Here is an 18463-nt window from a genome sequence, read left to right as displayed (position 1 = left end):
TGGTATATCTTCCAAGAAGAAGATTTTCGTGCTCTCAACATAGTTGAAATCACTGAGTCCGACAGGCCCCGGTTCCTTAGCACCTGGCTCTCAAAAGTCATGTCATTAAAACCAGCGATAGTAAAGCAGGATGGAGAAGCGGACCTGGACACAGGTCTTCTCACAGTGGCAGTGGCCAGGGAGAGTCTGCAACCAGGCGTACTAGGTCGGTGTACCAGGGACGCCGAGGCCAATCTGGGGCAATACATATCACTGGAATCCCCTTGGCCTCCACTCTGCAGAGTAGACGTGGTAACAGTTTTATCAGAGGGAAAGCGTAGATCAGTCGGTACTGACCCCATGGAGCCACCAGCGCGTCTGCCTAAGGATCTCGTCCTGGATACGAATCTCGGCACCTTCCGATTGAGGCGGGAGGCCAGGAGATCCATGTATGGTGTGCTCCCCTGCAGGCACAGCAGCCTTAACACCTCTGGATGCAACGCCCATTCTCCTGGGTCCAGCATCTGGCGACTTGGGTAGTCCGCCTGCCAGTTTTCTACTCCCAGGATGTAAATGGCAGACAAGGCCAGTACATGTCGCTCTGTCCACTGAAGGATGTGAGCGACCTCCTGTGCTGCAGCCGAGCTTCTTGTTCCTCCTTGATGGTTGACATATGCCACTTCCATAGCGTTGTCTGACTGGATCCTGGTCGGACGCCCTCTTAGTCTCAGCGACCACATGGAGAGGCATAGCCTGATCGCTCGGAGCTCGAGCACACTGATCGGCAACTTGGATTCCTCCCTCGACCAGAGGCCCTGGGTCGACTGTACTCCTAGTACTCTAGTCAGGCTGGCATCCATTGTGATCACTGTCCAATGCAGAGGTAGGAGCAACTTCCCGGACCGAAGTGCCAGGGATCTCAGCCACCAGAGGATGGAGTCCTTGACTGGCTCACCCAAATCTGCGGATCCAGGGATAGCTGAGATTTGTCCCATTTTGTCAATATCTCCTTCTGCAAGACTCGGGTGTGAAACTGGACATACGGTACCGCCTCGAAGGAGGCCACCATGAGGCCCAGGACTCGCATGCAGAAGCTCAGCGACGACCACCTGCGGTTCATCAATAGTTTTACCGTAGCTCTGAGAGACTACAGTTTGCCTGAAGGGAGAAACACACTTGCTTCCATGGAGTCCAGCAGTAAGCCTAGGTACTCCAAGCGCCAAGTCGGTATAAGCACCGACTTTTTGAGGTTCAACAGCCACCCAAATTCCTGCAGGGTTTGCATGGTGATCTCAACATCCTTTAATTCAGAGGCGGAAGCTGCTCTCAGGAGATCATACAGGTAACCTACAATTGCGTTCCTGTGTTTTTCGCAACCACGCCAAAATTGGAGCCAATACCTTGGTAAAGACTCTGGGTGCTGATGCCAAGCCAAAAGGGAGAGCCACAAACTGGTAGAGAGCTTCCCCAACTGCAAATCGCAGAAACTTCTGATGCCCGAGTATGTGCAGGTACGCATCCTGATGTCCAAAGATGCCAGGGAGTCCCCTTGATGGAGTGCAGAGATTACTGAGTGAACTGATTCCATTCTGAACCTCTGTACTTTTACAAAGCAGTTGAGGGCTTTCAAGGCCAAGATTGGATGTACCCCTTCCTTTTTGGGGACTACAAACAGATTGGAGTAGAACCCCTGGAACCTTTCCGATTCCGGAACAGGCACCCTCACACACAGCGGCTTAGCAGGTCCCTTACTGCCCCCAATAGGGCCTCCCGAGAAGCTGGGAGTAAGGGTATGCTGGAGGAGAGGAATCCGTTTGGTGGCCAAGAGAAAAACCATCTTGCAGCCAGAGGAAATCAGTTTGCAGACCTATTGGTCAGACAGCCAAGAGGCCCACCGGGCTGCAAACTCCTGAAGGCGACTCCCCCACCCGAGAGACGTGTACTAGCACTTTTGCTCATAGGCTTGTGGTTGGAGGGATGCTTTTTGTCCCTCAGCGGTCGTCCTGTCGGACTGGGAGTGTTTAACCATCCTGGATGGACGAAAAAGCCTAGAGTGGAAAATGAGGGCCCTTGCCTGCGGCGTGGCTCCTTAGTCTTCTCCTGGCCTGTGGGAACAAGATATTTTTCCCACCTGTGACATTCTTAATAATGTCATCCAACGAGGCTCCAAAGAGCCGCTCACCAAGTGTAGATCCGTCAAGGCTTTTTTGGATGCCTTTTAGCCAAATCAGGCGCCGCAGCACCACTGCTGACACTGAAGCCCTGGAGAGCAAAGGAAGCATATCCGTGGCCGCGTCACAAACGTACTTAAGGCTGTGCACTAACTGGTCTGCTAGTTCCACGCAGACGAGAGTAGCCTGCTGCTTCTCTAATTCGCGGTGCAAAAGTTTTGCCCATTCAGTAAGTGTGAGACACAAGTGCTGAGTACTGGTCGTATTGCTGACCCCTCAACCGTAAAGGAACAGGCCACTGCCTCGGCCTTCCTGTTGGTAGGATCCTTGAATGCAGGTGTCCCCTCTACCAGGATTGTGGTTACTTTGTTTAACCTAGATACTGGGGGGTCCACGACCGGAGGAGACGACCATTTTTTAAGAAGGCTCTCTTCAAAGGGGTAGAGCAACACCATTCTTTTAGGGACCGAGAAGGTCCGTTGTAGGCTTCCCAGTTCCTTGTGCATGAACTTATCAAAATAAGTCAGATACCGAAACACCTTAGGTGTACGGGCTGACTTACGGACCCAAAGGGCTCCACTTCAGCAGAGGAACCTGCTGTATGCTGAATTTTCAGGGTATCACACACAGCTGTGATAAGTGCTCCAACTAGCGCTTTGTCTTGCGCGGACTCGGACGGGCACTTGCTCTCACTGTCCGATCAGCGTCATCTGAAGCGACAAAGCAGGGGCCACCAGTCTCAGCGGGGCCCAAGTCTGCTTCAGAACTCTCCCTGGATGGGGGGGGGGGGGGGGGGGGCAGGGGCCGCTTTTTACCACTTTTGCTCCCGCACATCGTCTCCACCCTGGCAAACAAACATATCAAGGACAGCCGGCAAAGCGTCCAAAGGCACTGCACTGTTTGTAGACGAGCCGGTTGCAATTGCGGGGAGTTCTGGGGAAGAAACACTTTCTGAAGCCATGCTGACCCACCCCGTCTGCCACCCTTGGGGACTTAGGACAGGTGCACAATCCCACCCTCCTAGCTGCTGCAGACTGAGGTGCCCCCACCGCAGGACTCGCCACCCCAAAAGAGTGCTGCGCTGTTCAGGTACAGGTGCATGTGTCCAGTATCTGTTCTGAGCAGCAGGAACCAGCACTGAGCATAAAAACGTGCTGGGCTACAACAAAATGGCCACGCTGTATAAAAGGACATAATCTCAGAGAAAATGGCCACGAGCTAAAAAAAAAATTGCCCCTGACCATGCTTTCCACTGAGGCACAACAAAAATGGCAGACAAAACTGTACATAGTGAAAGGACAGGGAAAATGGCAGCAGAACAGCGCTATGGCGATCAGCACATGTAGACCTCCAGACACCCAGCGCAGCCCCAAATCTAAGGTGAGAGCCCCCCAGGGGACCCCTGGCTACAGGTACACACACCGCTCAGCAGCCCATCATGCAGCATCCCCCCACAGAGGGGAAATAGGGACAGGGAGCGAAGAGGGGGGGAGGAGAGGGACCCCCTAATTGACCTCCCATGGAATACCCAGCTGCTCAATCCCTCCAAGGCAGGGAGACTTGCCATCCAGACGAGCTGGGGACATCCCATCACAGACCCACTCTGAGCAGTACGGGGTGGCTGCTGGCCACGGCACACTGTGACAAGGACATCGGTAGTCCGGTCATACGTGTGCCCTGGAGCGTTGCGCTCAGCGCCCGCCCCTGGAGCCTGAGGGGCATGTGGTGGCCGACCCAGCGCATAGCTAGGGTCTGCACACGCTCGATGGCCAGGCTGGGGAGACTACAAGGATCTAGATTATCCAGCCTGTCACCCAGCCGGCTGTTGATAGCAGATCACAAGATCTTAACATCTTGCGCAAAAGGCAAACATTCAGCAAAAAAATCCCAGGACCGATGGTCCCGCAGGGAGCCTAGGGCCATCTCCTTCACTAGTCAGAAAAATAAAAAAATAAAACTGAGCTGCAGGAAGCAGGCTGGAGGGGTTATTACTAGAGGAACCACCCCTTGGGCGGAATTGTAAAGTTATGTTTTTTCATATGTATAACATGTTCTGCCTAGTCCTTTCCTGAAGGTGGTGTAATAAATCTATGGTCAAGATTAGTGGAGCTGTGTCAGTCAGTGAACAAAAGAGAAAACCCCATTTTCTCTTTCATCCATTAAGGGACACAGAAGGTCACAAGGAGGCAAGAACCTGGTCCTCCACATACGCTGTGACTTCCACTGATAGCTTATGACAAAACATGTAGGACGGAGCTGGACACATTGACAGCACTATGCATCTCGAGTTGCTAGGCATCGGACATTCTGAAGTGTCAAGTTTCTAATGATGTCATCAGTACTGATAAGCTATCTTTATTTGGGGGAAGCGGGCTCAGCTAGGGACACCGGCAAAGGCTATGAAAGGGCCCAACATACTTGGAACAGTAAAAAAGTTAAGGTGACAGGTGTAGATAAGAGAAATGTAGGAATATGCATTTAAAATTTCCACCTGTTCCTGTAAGTTTTTGAGAAAGGCTCTGCTGGCATTCAGAAAGGTTTCCGTTGCTTTCAGTTGTTCAGTGAGTTTGGTCATTTTTAGCTCTGCATTTTTGATAGATTCTTTTTTCTTCACCTCCTGCTGCAAGAGATTTTTCAGAACAGACTCATCCTTAACCAAGAGCATCCTGTACAAACACAAAGTAAAGTAAACAAAAAGGTGATAAAACACACTATTAAAATAAAAAAAACACCACACTAAAAATAAGTAGGACAAACATACAGAAGCGGTTTAGATAACAAAAGGAACCATTTCATCCCCAGAAGAAATTTACTCCCTTCTGACTAGGGCACTTTTTGCAATATGGTACTGCGTCGCTTTAACTATTGGGCGGTCGTGCAATGTTTCACCCAAACAAAATTGATGACCTTTTTTTCCCCCAGGGGTTAAGTGTGTCCTAGGGAGTGATTCGAACTTGGGGGGCGAGACTCACTACAACATGACAGATCACTGCTCCCAATGACAGATAGCAGTAGATCCTGTCATGTTGCTAGGCAGAACAGGGAAATGCCTGGTTTACCTCGCTCGGTTCTGCAGCTCCGTGTCACTTATTTTAAAAACAAAAAAATGTAAGCACATTACTTCCATACATCATGGGACACAGAGTCAGGCTAATAGTCATTACCTGCCAAGTTATACTTCATTAGGTGAATGGATACTGGTAGACCAAAAGGTCTTTAGACAGGAAGTGATCCCTATATAACCCCTCCCACACAGGAAGCAATTCCGTTTTTTTACCAGTGTCTGCAAGGTGGATGGTATGGTTTGTTTGAGCTCTGAGCTTCAGGTCACTAGTCTCACAAACGGTCCCAACAGCGAATCAAGGAATTGACCGATCATATCCATTTGACACAGGCTTTTATGCTTGGTACCCAAGCTTCGCAAAGATGACTCAATCCTGCAAGTATTGCCTTTAACGTGGCCTCAGGGTGCTGGACCCTGCGGAATGGAAATCCTGGACACTACAGCGCTAAGGCATTTCATGCAGGGTGCTGTGCATCCAAGGGAGTGGACCCTAAACATGAAGGGTAACCAGTCCTTGAAGGTCCTAGTGACAGGAACCCACTGCGAAGTGTGAAGATTGGGCCCTTCGTTTCCAAGTAGCCCTGCGCCTGGAGGGGTAAATGAAACCCCTTTATTATTGTGGGGTGTCCCAGTGATTGTAAAAATCAGTCAAGCTAGCTAAAGGCTCTTGGCTCGCTGTGGTTGTTTGCGAAATGTACTTTTTTGCTTGTGTCTGGCTGTTTTTTTACCTGAATGATGGCACACCACGGTGCGCCATGGCGCATGAGCGTTGGCGAGAGCGCTGCTGGGCTCAGCAATTTGGCAGCAATGGCGCACGTGGCTTTCGCCCACACATGCACCACAGCCTTTATCTGGGTAACAGACGACGTGCGTCATATGCAAATACAGCCATGCCTGCTAACACCCACATAGAACGTTCCGGACAACACCCAGCTTATTTAGGCTGCGCAGCCAAGCATGCGGTGCTTCGAGAAGGCAGCTGTGGGACACAGAGCAGACTCTGAACACTTGCAGTGGTTCATTTTTCCTTACCCGGGTCACGTGAGACACCAGGTGTTGCTGGGAAGCCTAAAAGGTGTTTAGCAGGATTGTTGCATAGGGGCTTGGTGAGCCCTATTAAAAGGGTCTACCTTCTGAGGCGTTTTAATTACACCCAAGTACTCTTTGCAGGAACTGAAGGTCTTCCAAAAAGAAGAGTGAGACTAACACCAAAGGGAAGGGCACACCTACGTAATCAGTAGTTCTTGATGAACTAGTCATACCCCTAGCGTTTTATCCCCTGAAAGACCAGAGGCTCCCAGGCAACCTGAGCTGCTGCTCCTATCTGATATTGTGCCTACAGTCAATGCTGCTGCTTCTCCCTTTATCACTAAGGATGATCTGTCCTCAGCCCTAGCCGGGTTAGAGCACAGGATTTCTGGCTTGATTGCCTCCATCCTGCAGAATGGCAGGAAGCGTGACATCACCCTCCCCGGAGTCTCCTAGTCTGGAGCAGAAATGGGTTGAGGATGGGGAAGAGCTTAAAGCTCAGGATGCGGTGCAGTGTTCGGGAAATGAGTCTGCTTCTGAGCAATTTGGAAAAAGAAGATAGCCAGTTGATGTCCGCCTCTCAGTCGCAGAGGCTTTTGATCCTGACTGAAATGGTTCGTTATGCTTTTAAGTTGCCTCTTGCAGGTGACCGAGCCCCTCTGGCTCTCTGAGATCTCATACCTTTTCAGGTCGCACAGACTTTTCCCGCTACACCCCTGTTGGAATAGGTGGTGTATTGCTGATAAGGAACATCCTGACAGGATTTTTTGCCTCCTAAAAAGGTTTTCCCTTTTATAGCCCATGGATGAAAAGTTTGTTAAAAAAAATAGAGCATGCCAGCCGTAGATGCAGCAGTCTCTTCCTTAAACAAGAACTTAACTTGTCCAGTAAATAACGCACAGTGCTTGAAAGACCCCTTTGACAAGAAAATAGGATACTCACCATAAAATCCTTTTCTCTGTAATCCACTGACGGACACAGCTCCTCTCTTAGACTATTGGGTTTGTTACGCCACCTTTAGGAGAGGACTAGGCATGACATGTGAACATGCAATATAAAAACTAGAACTTTCTAGTTCCGCCCAAGGTGCGGTCCCTTAGGTAACAACCCCACAGCCTGCCTTGCAGCTTCAGTACGTCAATAAGCAGTATAACGTAGAGAAAAATAGGAGGGGCAGGTCTGTGTCAGTCGGTGAATTACAGAGGAAAGTATTTTACGGTGAGTACAAATAAATAAAAATCCTATTTTCTCTTATAGTCACCGACACAGCTCCTCAGACCACAGGGACGTCCCCAAGCAGTGGCAAAACGAGGGGTGGGAAAACAGCATAAAAACTTCACCCACAAAAAATTAGGGTGCTCGTCAACAGAGAGGCCCTACCTTTCAAACCGCACCAGAACTGCGGTAACAGATGCAACAGTGCATTTAGTTAAAAGTACTGTGTTTTTACCAAAAACCAGGAAAAAAAAAAAATGTATGTGCAATTGCAATTAACTATACAGCCACCTGCAAAACTTTTCGGCCAAAACAGGCATTAGCTGATGCACTGATATCTACCTTGTAGAATTTTGTAAAAGTGTGAACAGACGACCAAGTCACAGTTTTACACACTTGATGTTGGAAGGCCCAAGACGTGCCGATTGCCCTTGTGGAGTGGGACGTGACTGCAAATGGGGGCACCTGTCCCTTCAAGGTGTAGGCCTGTACTACAACAACTGTCTGATCCACCTGGAAATGGTGGCCGACGAGACCACCATGCCTTTTTTCGGACCAGCCACCGAAACAAGGAGTCTGACTTGCGAAAGGGAGCCGTAGCAGACAAATACACCCTCAGAGCCCGAACCACGTCCAGGGAGAGAAGGGCCAACTCCTTAGGATGTTGGAGATTTGGACACAGAGATGGTAACACAATGTCTTCATTGATGTGGAACGCCAAAACCACCTTTGGCAGAAAATAAGGCTGCGGACACAACACCGCCTTATCCTTGTGGATAACCAGATAGGGCGACTTGCAGACAAGGCCAAGGCCACCAGTTCCGAGACCCTCCTGGCCGAAGTAATGGCCACTAGAAAGACCACTTTCTGGGAAAGTCAACAGGAGGGATCTCTGATATTTTCAAATGGCGGTTTTTGAAGCTCCGATAACACCAGGTTCAGATACCACGGGGGTAACGGTGGATGCACTGGAGGAACTACATGTCGGACCCCTTGAACAAAAGTGCTCACTAGAGAGTGAGAAGCCAGGGGTCGCTGAAAAAAGCGAAAGCTGATATTTGTCCCTTGATGGTGCTTAAAGCCAATTTCTGGTCTACTCCTTGCTGTAGAAACAGCAGGATCCTGGATATAGAAAAGGAGCGCAGACGCCATTTTTTCTCCTCACACATGGAGGAGATGTAGGCCTTCCAGGTACGACGATATATCTTCTGAGAAGATTTCTGTGCTCTCAGCATAGTTGGAATCAACAAATCTGAAAGACCCCGGTTCCTCAACACCAGCGATGGTAAAGCAGGATGGAGAATCAGACCTTGAGACAGAAGGTCCTCTCGTAACAGCAGTCACCAAGGGGCTTTCGCCACCAGGCGCACTAGGTCTGCGTACCAAGGACGCTGAGGCCAATCTGGGGCAATCGGTATTACTGGGATCCCCTCAGCCTCCACTCCGCGGAGCAAACGTGGCAACAGTTTCAGCGGAGGAAAGGCATAGATCAGCTGGTACTGATCCCACGGAGCCTCCAGCGCGTCTGCCCAAGGATCTCTTGTCCTGGACATGAATCTCGCCACCTTCCGATTGAGGAGGGAGGCCAAAAGATAGTCTGGTGTGCCCCAATGGAGGCACAGTAGCCTGAAAACCTCTGGATGCAACGCCCATTCTCCTGGGTTCAGCATCTGGCGACTTAGATAGTCCACCTGCCAGTTCTCCACTCCCGGGATGTAAATGGCCAACAGGGCCGGTACATGTCGCTCTGCCCACTGAAGGATGTGAGCGACCTGCTGTTCGTTGGCCAAGCTTCTTGTTCCTCCTTGGTGATTGACGTATGCCACCGCCGAGACGTTGTCTGACTGGATCCTGATCCGACGCCCTCAAAGTCTTATCAACCATGTGGAGAGGCACAGCCTGATCGCTCTCAGCTCGAGCAGATTGATTGGCAACTTTGATTCCTCCCCTGACCAGAGGCCCTGGGTCGACTGAACTCCCATTACTCCATCCCAGCCGGTCAGGCTGGCATCCATTGTGATCACTGTCCATTTCAGAGGTAGGAACAACTTCCCGGACCGAAGTCCTGGGAACCTCAGCCACCAGAGCAGGGAATCCCTAACTAACTGGCTCACCTGAATCTGCCAATCCAGGGACAACGGAGATTTGTCCCATTTTGTCAAAATTTTTCTGCAGGACTCTGGTGTGAAACTGGGCATTCGGTACTGCCTCGAAGGTGGCCACCATGAGTCCAGGAACTCGCATGCAGAAGCGTAACAAAGACCACCTGTGGTTCATCAACAGTTTTACCACGGCTCAGAGTCTGCAGCTTATCTGAAGGGAGAAACACTCTCGCTTCCATGGAGTCCAGCAGTAAGCCTAGGTACTCCAAACGCCGAGTTGGTACGATCACCGACTTTTTTAGGTTCAACAGCCACCCAAATTCCTGCAGGGTCTGCATGGTGATCGCCACATCCTTCTCCAACTCTGAGGCGGAAGATGCTCTCAGGAGGAGATTGTTTAGGTATCCCGCGTTGCCGTAGCAACACCAAAACAGGAGCCAATACCTTGGTAAAGACTCGGGGGGCTGATGCCAAATGAAAAGGGAGAGCCACAAACTGGTAGTGGACTTCCGACATGCAAAATCCCAGAAACCTCTGATGCCGAAGGCATATGGGCATGTGCAGTTAAGCATCCTGGATGTCTAAGGACGCCAGGGAGTCACCTTGATGGAGTGCGACTACTGAGCGAACTGATTCCATTCTGAACCTCTGTACTTTCAAAGTAATTGAGGGCTTTCAGGTCCAAGATTGGACATAACCCTTCCTTTTTGGGGACTACAAACAGGTTTGAGTAGAACCCCTGCAAACTTTCCGATTCGGAAACAGGTACTATCACCCCGCAACTCAGCAGGTCCCTTACTGCCCCCAAGAGGGCCTCCCAGCGACCCGGGAGAACGGGTATGCTGGAGGGTAAGAATGTTTTGCGGCCAAGAGAGGAACTCTATCTTGTAGCCTGAGGAAATCAGATCGCAGACCCATTGGGTCGGACAGCCGAGAGGCCCACCGGGCTGCAAACTCCTGAAGGCGACCTCCCACCCGTGTTGCGGGCGGAAGCAAACCTTCAAGCGGTAGCACTTTTGCTCGCAGGCTTGCGGTTCCAGGGACGCTTTGGTCCTTCAGAGGTCGTCCTGTCGGGCTGGGGACGCTTGAGCGAAGCGGACGAAAAAGCCGTCTGAGTAGAGAATGAGGGCCCTTGCCTACGGTATGGCTCCTTAGCCTTCCTGGCCTGTGGGAGTAGTGTACTCTTACCACCTGTGGGATTTTTAATAATGTAATTCAATGAGGCTCCAAAGAGTCGGTCGCCAAGGAAGGGAAGATCCGTCTGGGCTTTTTTGGATGCCTGGTCAGAACAGCATTTTAGCCAAATCAGGCACCTGCCTCAGCACCACTGCTGACACTGAAGCCCTGGATAACAGAGGGAGAGTATCCAGGGGCGCGTCACAAACGTACTTCAGGCCATGCACTAGTTGGTCTGCTAGTTCCACGCAAACAGGAGAAGCATGTTGCTCTACCAATTCGCAGGGGTCACCAGCCTCAGCAGGGCCTACACCTCCTTTCATAGAAGAATGTCATTTTGCTAGCTTTAGAAAGTGGAGCTTGGCAATGCATGCTATTAAGTCTACTATCTGCCAGAAATGCCCAGATCTTTCTTAACCATTGACGCCCTGAGCTGTTCTACAATAAATGTTGCATGAATGTTTTTAGCCCCCCAAGTGCACAACTTCGAACATTCAAACTCATTTGTTATTCCACTGCATATCTTGGTTTCATCTGCAACGACGGTACTATTTTAATCCCAAACTCTAGATCATGTATAAAATAGGTTAAAATGTAAGGGTCCCAACACTTAACACAGTCTTTTAGCCAGTTTTCTCTCCATTTACGAACCATGTCCAATCCTCATGTAGCCAATAGCATAATCTTGCTGTCTTTTGAATCCTGTGCCACCCCCCTCCACAATGGATGAGAAACAACTCCACCGCAAGTGTACAAGTCATAAAAACAATAAAACATCTATTCAATAAAACATTCTAGTGTTAATATATTAACTCAGAAAAGACTATACAACAATCTACAAATTGATTTTACACCACAAAAACTCACTTTTGCTTTGTATGCCTTGATTCAGCCTCTGCCACTTTCGGGTCCTTTACAGGTTTACGGTTGCCATCTACTTCTATATCAGAATTTGCTGGAGATAGACTTGTTACTGTCTGGTCCACTTTTAAGAGTTTCTGTTTTTCCCGACTGCACACAAATTAAGAGGTTGCACTTTAGACTAGAACATGTGGTTAAGCAACAGCATATTTGCTGGACAGTATGAAAATTACCTAGAAATCTCTTCCCTCAGAAGTCTATATTCAATCTTCTTATCATCTGGTAAAGTTTCTGGGGTCCTCAAAGGATCATTTTCCTTTTCAGATTTAGAAGTTGCTTTTGGTTTTGATGCCTAAGAAAGAAAGAAAGAAAGAAGGGAAGAATTGCAAAGTTATACTACAGTTAGAAAAACACTCTGCTTGATATACAAATGTCATAAAAGTATGAAAAAATACAAGCTTGCTCTGTGCACCTACTACAGCCGACAAATGGCCTTCAGATCACCTCCATAATTTTTTTCGAATGCATCTTCCATGGAAGTAAACCTGACGTACCCTAAACAGTGCTAAGTGCAGGAACTCCAACGTCTGCAAGTAAGATTTACAAACACACATACTGTGAATAGGATAAATCATGGTTGAAATAACTACAGGTAGACCCCAAGTTACAAACACCCAACTTGCATAAGACTCGAACAGAGGCAGGGTGACATCACGCTAGTCACAAAAACCATCTGGCGTTTAGCTTGCTGCTCACCGCATACTGTAACCTACTGTCCAGCGGACCTGTCAGGAACCGCTGCATGGCCAGTTAACCCTTCCCTATGCTATCCAAAACTTGAAAATATTTATTTTTGGCTGGAGTTGCACACAAAAAAAAAATAAAAAAAAATAAAAAATAATAATGTACCCGTACCAAACAGGCATACAAAGTCAACTTAAAACAAACCTACAGAACCTTGTTCATAACCCAGGAACAGCCTCTACTGACAGACAAAAGAAAAAAGAAAAAGGAAAAAAAAAAAAAAGCACACGACACACACAGCCAAGAGATTAGAATACTGTGATATAAAAAGTGAAAAGTGAAATGTTAATAGGCCAAAGCTGGAACGTGAACATGAGAAACTAGGGGACCTACATGATTGCAGACAACTCTTGGAAAAGGTATTGGTACACCTACTAAAGACATATAGCAGTACATACACCACTTGTAATAGCTAAAAATTCATATCTAGGGTTGCACAGATACTGGTATTGATACCTGCTATTTTTGCATCTACCAAAATGTTCCGATACCGTAAGCGACGTCAGCTTAGGAGCGAAAATGCTTCCTCCTCCAGAGCAGGGCCATCTTAATGCATGGGTCAACCTGGGCTCAGGCCAGAGGGTGCCTCCTGCAATTCCTCCACCACTCCCATGTTACTGCTGCCTATGTGGGTTAGATTTGTCCTGCTCCGAATACAGGGCATAGAGGAGAGCGGCGGGCATCGAAGCTGAAGACATTCCACCAGCACAGCAGCGGTAAGATGATGCCTGGATCTAGAGGGGTACTGGGGAGGGGTGGGCCTCCCCGCTTCTAAGCCCTCCAGCACCTCCGCATGGTACACAGCAGCATTAAGTGCTCCTCCTCCCCATCCCATTCCTTTACAGCTATGATGTGCACTGTATGTAGCTAGCTACTGCAACTAATTGGCGTTCCTACCATGGAATGTCACAGGTTGGAACTGAAACCAGTAGCCAGCTATACACTGCAGAGAATGGGATTTCAGCTCCAGTGTGTGTGTGTAGGGATCAGGAGCTCTGCCTGTGTTCAGGCTGTGTACAGTGCAGGGATGGGAGACAGAGCTCTGCCTAATGCACTGCCAGCAGTGACCCCTGTACTGTGCACTTCCACCCCCTGTACTGCACCCTCCTACCTCACCCCCCCCCCCATACTGTGCCCTCCTAACACCATGTACTGTGCCCTCCATCAGCTGTTACCTCTGCCCCCATGTCTCCCAATGACCCCCCCCCCCCACCGTGGTAACAGCCTTTTCCATCCCAACTCTGCCACTCCACAATCCCTATTTTACCCCACCTTCCTAGGTGATAGGTATCGGTAATTGGTATATAAAACATTTATATATATATATATATATATATATATATATATATATATATATATATATATATATATATATATATATATATATATATATATATATATATATACATATATATATATACATATATACACACACACACACACACACACACACATATACATAGACATATACATACATATATATATATACACATACACATATATATATATATATATATATACATATATATATATACATACACACACACACACACACATACATACACATACACACACACATCCCTATTCATATCTATGGGACAAATGACCAGGAAGGGGATAACTTAAGTATTAATGTAAAAAATTACTTTGTAAAGATACGCTCACCTCTGCAGTTCTTCTGGCTTCTTTGATCATAGATTCCAACCCTCCAAAAACACCAAGGCCCGGACTGGTTGGCTCTGGGTCCGACTCATCAGAGTCAGAAGCATTCAGTGTTACGACTACTGACTTGTGCTTTGGAAGCTGCAGTACACAGAACAAAAAAAAAAAAAAAAAACAGCTAAAAATGTATACAAAAAAAAAAAACAGAAATGTAATTGACTTATGCTTTTTTTTTTTTTTTTTAACTGTGGTTAGTTGTGCATGTTTTTTTCTTAATTGACTATGCTAAGAAAGGAAAATAAATAAGTGATAAGAAATTTTTTGTGTGTTTTCCACCTATTTTATGAGCCCTCCAGTGCAAAGATATGACAAAAAACAAATAAAAAAAACGCACTAACCAGTTTAAATGCATTGAAAACGAAGAACGCACCTGTGTTACAGGAGCCTGGTAAATAAAGATAGAAGAAACACAAAAACCTGGCCCTTGACAGTGATGAAAGCCAAAAATGTTGGTGCAGGTCAAGCTGCAAGGAGAGGATTTGTCCCAAAGAGAAACTCCAAGATGTGCCAAGTGAAGTATACCTTCTATTCCAGATAGAGAAAGTAATCTTACTAGTTTTTCACAGAAGCAATTACAGATGACCTAGTTTCTAAAAAGCCTCTGTTTTTTAAAAGCCATACCATTAAATGATTTGAGACAAACAGTCCTAACATTCTGGGAAAGGCCAAGGAGTATGCATCAGGAGTTGACAAAAAAAATAAATAAATATCAGTATACCACATCTAGGAAGTAATGGGCCAAGACATTACATTGGGGGGGGGGGGCACCTTGAATGAACCTAGGTAAAAAGGGCACTGCTTCAAAAGAGGAGGTTACCATCTTTTCCAGAACCCTCATGCAAAAAGCATAACAATAGCTTTCACCAGTCTCGAGCAAGTCCATCAAAACCCTCACAGCAAGACATCTGTCCTAAGGATGACTCATCTGGATGGTATCCAGGACGAGTCCTAAACCAACCTTGCAGTTGGTACTAAGGCCGACTTCTGTAAATTTAGAACCTCTCTGATCCCTTCCGGAGTCTGCACTGTGCGGGACACATTGGTCTTCAGCAGAGAAGCGGATTTCTCCCTCAGAGAGAAGTTGTCCAGGTATCCTATAACAGAGATACCCCCAGGTTAAGCAGGAGCCCCACAACCAAAGGCAGAACCTTGATGAACCTTCTGGGAGCAGTGCACAGGCCAAACAGCAAGGCCACCAACTGAAAATAGTGGACCTCCATGGCAGAAACCTTTAGTGAGGTGGAAAAGATCAGAACGCGTGCATAAGCATCTGATATCCACTGATGCCAGGAAATGTCCCTGCTGGAGAGAGGCCACCACTAACTGCACCAACACCACCCAGAACTCGTGTACGTGCAGAAGCTTGTCAAGTCTCTTGAGACCCAATATGGGACGAACACAGCCATTGTGTTTCGAAAACACAAACAAAAAATGTAAATAACCATGAAACCTTTAATCCTCTGGGATCAGAATGATCCCCGCTTGAGCTAAGAGATGATCAAGAGCTCAAAGAGCAAATTTTTTTGGAGGATTCAAAGAAACAAATCAGAAAGCATAAAGTGTAGAGGGGGAAAACACTGAAATTTTAAATTGTATCTGTAAGCCACTATATTGCAGACCCACTGGTTCATAATCCCCTACTGCCAAACAACCTCAAAGGCCAGCAAGCAAACATTTTTTGGCAGCATGAAGACCTTTTCAGGGTGAGCCCAGTTTGCGTATCAAACATCCTTTGGAGTAAAGGACCTCGGGAAGTGTCAACTTCAAATAAATCCAGAAAACTTCCACAAGAAAAAAAAAAAAAAAAAAAATGCACAAAGGTCTTTTGGATCCAAGATCAACTTTACTCCTGAAGGACCTCTGGGGCAGAGTCCTCTGATTAAAATTCTTCTGCATCCCCTTCTGCTGGAACAGAGTCCTTCTCGGTTAACAGAGGGGGTGAAGGGCATTGCTTTCACTTGCGACCAAGGTGTTGCAAGCTGGCAAGTATTCTCGAAAGCTGCTGCTGTACCCCAGCAATGGAAAATAAGAATTACTCCCTTGTCAGAAAAGAACTGGAGGAAGCTGGCCCAGGAGGCAAAATACCAGATGGTGCATGTAGTTAGAGCAGCAAGAAACACATTGATGGATTGGATGAATCCCAGGGCATACATTACATAGGGGCTGCACCAAGGTTGCTCCCTACCTGATTAAGATATGTGGGATGCCTCAATCCCTATAGTTCCCCTCTTTGCCACTGATGAGACATGCCCTGGTGGCGTGTACACAAGTCAACCAAGAAGACACTGTGCCAATAAGGACAAGTGTGCTGGTTACCCCAGGAGATTTCCTACCAAAACGGTAATTCCCCTAAACCCCCACAATGAAAAAAAATAGTGTGGCTTCTTATACTTGCTGTGATCAGTACTCTCACTATAGCAATTGATGTGCATGAGAAGGCCCGGCTTGCAGTCTCCGCTCCAATTCATCCCAAAGGTTTTCTATCGCGTTGAGGTCAGGACTTTGTGCAGGCCAGTCAAATTCCTCCACCCCAAACTTGCTCAGCCAAGTCTTTATGGACCTTGCTTTATGCACTGGTCCAAATCATTTGGTTAGGGGGGGATTATGGTATAGGGATATTTTACAGGGGTTGGGCTTGGCCCCTTAGTTCCAGTGAAGGGAACTCTTAAGGCATCAGCATAAGACATTTTCGACAGTTTATGCCCCCAACTTTGTGGCAACAGCGGAGTCGGAGCTTGACTGGCCTGCACAGAGTCCTGTCCTGACCTAACCCTGATAGAACACCTTTGAAATTAGAGTGGAGACTGCGAGCCAAGAAATAATGGTAAAACATTCCCATTGACACACTCCTAAACCTTGTGGACAGCTTTCCCAGAACACTTGCACCTGTTATAGTGGCAAAGGGTGGGCCAACTCAATATTGAACCCTACGGACTAAGACTGGGATGCCATTAAAATTGATGTGCGTGAAAAAGGCATATGTCCCAATACTTTTCATAATATAGGATCTTGAACTCTCAATCTTGAAAGCTAAACTTCTTGGCAAGCTGGAGAGATTAGCAGGATTTCCAAAGCCAGCCTAAATCTACCTGTAGCTGTAGATGACTGGAGAAACCTCCAGAAATGTAGCAGTCAGAACATATATAAATTTGGAAAAACACATTTGTCAATTGGGGCAGGGACAGCTCAGGGTCAAAAGCTGCCCGATCCAGCTTTTTTCCTTGCTGGAGCAAAAAGTGCAGCCTGTGTTTGCGTGCACAAGCCTGAGACAGCCTCCTCAATTGGCCTCATGGGTAGTAGCACATAGCCCTGACTGGAGAGACTTTCAGGATGTCACTTTTCAGCCTGAATGAACCAGCAGGCGTTGATGGAAGAAATCTTCCAACTGTAAGCAGCAGTATAGCCAAGTCTAAGAATCCTACATCCCTCAAAAGAACGAGAAAGAACAGCCTTGAGATAACAGCCTGACAGAACATTTTAAGCCAGAAGTGTAGACAACACTCATATCCGAGGCAGACCGCATTGACTAATAATTTATGGGAAAACAACGATTTGGTTAAATCTTGTGTTCAATCATCATTTCTCGGGGTTTATGCCACTGCAGGTGTATATTTAGGGGAAAAAAAAAAAAACACTCAATGCAGAATCACCTTTATTACACGTCTTATAGGTCTCAAGACTCTAGCAATCTGAGTATTATTCTTGCGATGAGTGGTAGAGTTCATACTGGCTGCTGTTAACGTGATCCTTGGCACAGGCATAATATTGTTAACAATAGAAGGTGACGGAGGTGGATTACTCGGCTTCTGGAAAACAAAGATGAACCATTACATACCATATACATGACAAACACATGCCACAGTAATCTTATGCAGTTAGGCCAAGAGAACTAAGGGCTGCGACAGGCATTCCATCATGAGTGACCAATTTGCCCACCCTTTCCTCCTCACCACTACTTTCATGGAAGCCGTTACACTACAGCTTCTATGACTTAAACATGATCCTTGAATGGAGGCAGGGTGCAAGACTTCACCCCCACACATAGATCATGCTTCATTCATAGAAGCTGAACAGATTCTAAGAATGGAAAAGCTGGGCGGAAAAAGCAAGCATAGTTGGTCAGTGTGCCTGTTGCCCCTTAGTTATATTAAAGGGGTTGTTGGGATGCATTAGGGTGAAAAAACACCTGCCAGTCAATGGCCCCATGGGAGCGCACTTGCAAGGTAACCCCCTCAGGGAATCGCTTCTCCGAGGGGGGTTACCAGATGTGTGGAAGAGGCGCAAAAGCCGCTGGGGGACCCCAAAGTAGTAGGTTCGGCCACTCTGTGCAAAATGAGCTG

General features: G+C 47.4%; 1 protein-coding gene across 2 annotated transcripts in view; it reads right to left on the bottom strand.

The window, feature by feature from the left end:
- Window positions 1–18463, bottom strand: part of ZFC3H1 (zinc finger C3H1-type containing) — a 156083-nt gene that overhangs the window by 99361 nt on the left and 38259 nt on the right. For both annotated transcript variants that reach the window (XM_077468543.1, XM_077468544.1), the window contains exons 9-13: window positions 17774–17929; window positions 14067–14204; window positions 11831–11949; window positions 11604–11747; window positions 4642–4816 (exon numbers count right to left, since the gene is read on the bottom strand). In XM_077468543.1, the coding sequence (XP_077324669.1) occupies window positions 4642–4816; window positions 11604–11747; window positions 11831–11949; window positions 14067–14204; window positions 17774–17929 (732 nt within the window). The remainder of the gene's footprint in view (window positions 1–4641; window positions 4817–11603; window positions 11748–11830; window positions 11950–14066; window positions 14205–17773; window positions 17930–18463) is intronic.

The sequence above is a fragment of the Lithobates pipiens genome, unplaced genomic scaffold (assembly GCF_037356315.1).
Source record: "Lithobates pipiens isolate NorthernLeopardFrog02 unplaced genomic scaffold, aLitPip1_a1.2 Scaffold_8, whole genome shotgun sequence".
NCBI classification, from domain to species: domain Eukaryota; kingdom Metazoa; phylum Chordata; class Amphibia; order Anura; family Ranidae; genus Lithobates; species Lithobates pipiens.
Note: the sequence above shows the minus strand (reverse complement) of the source record. Positions and strands in the feature narration are given on the sequence as shown.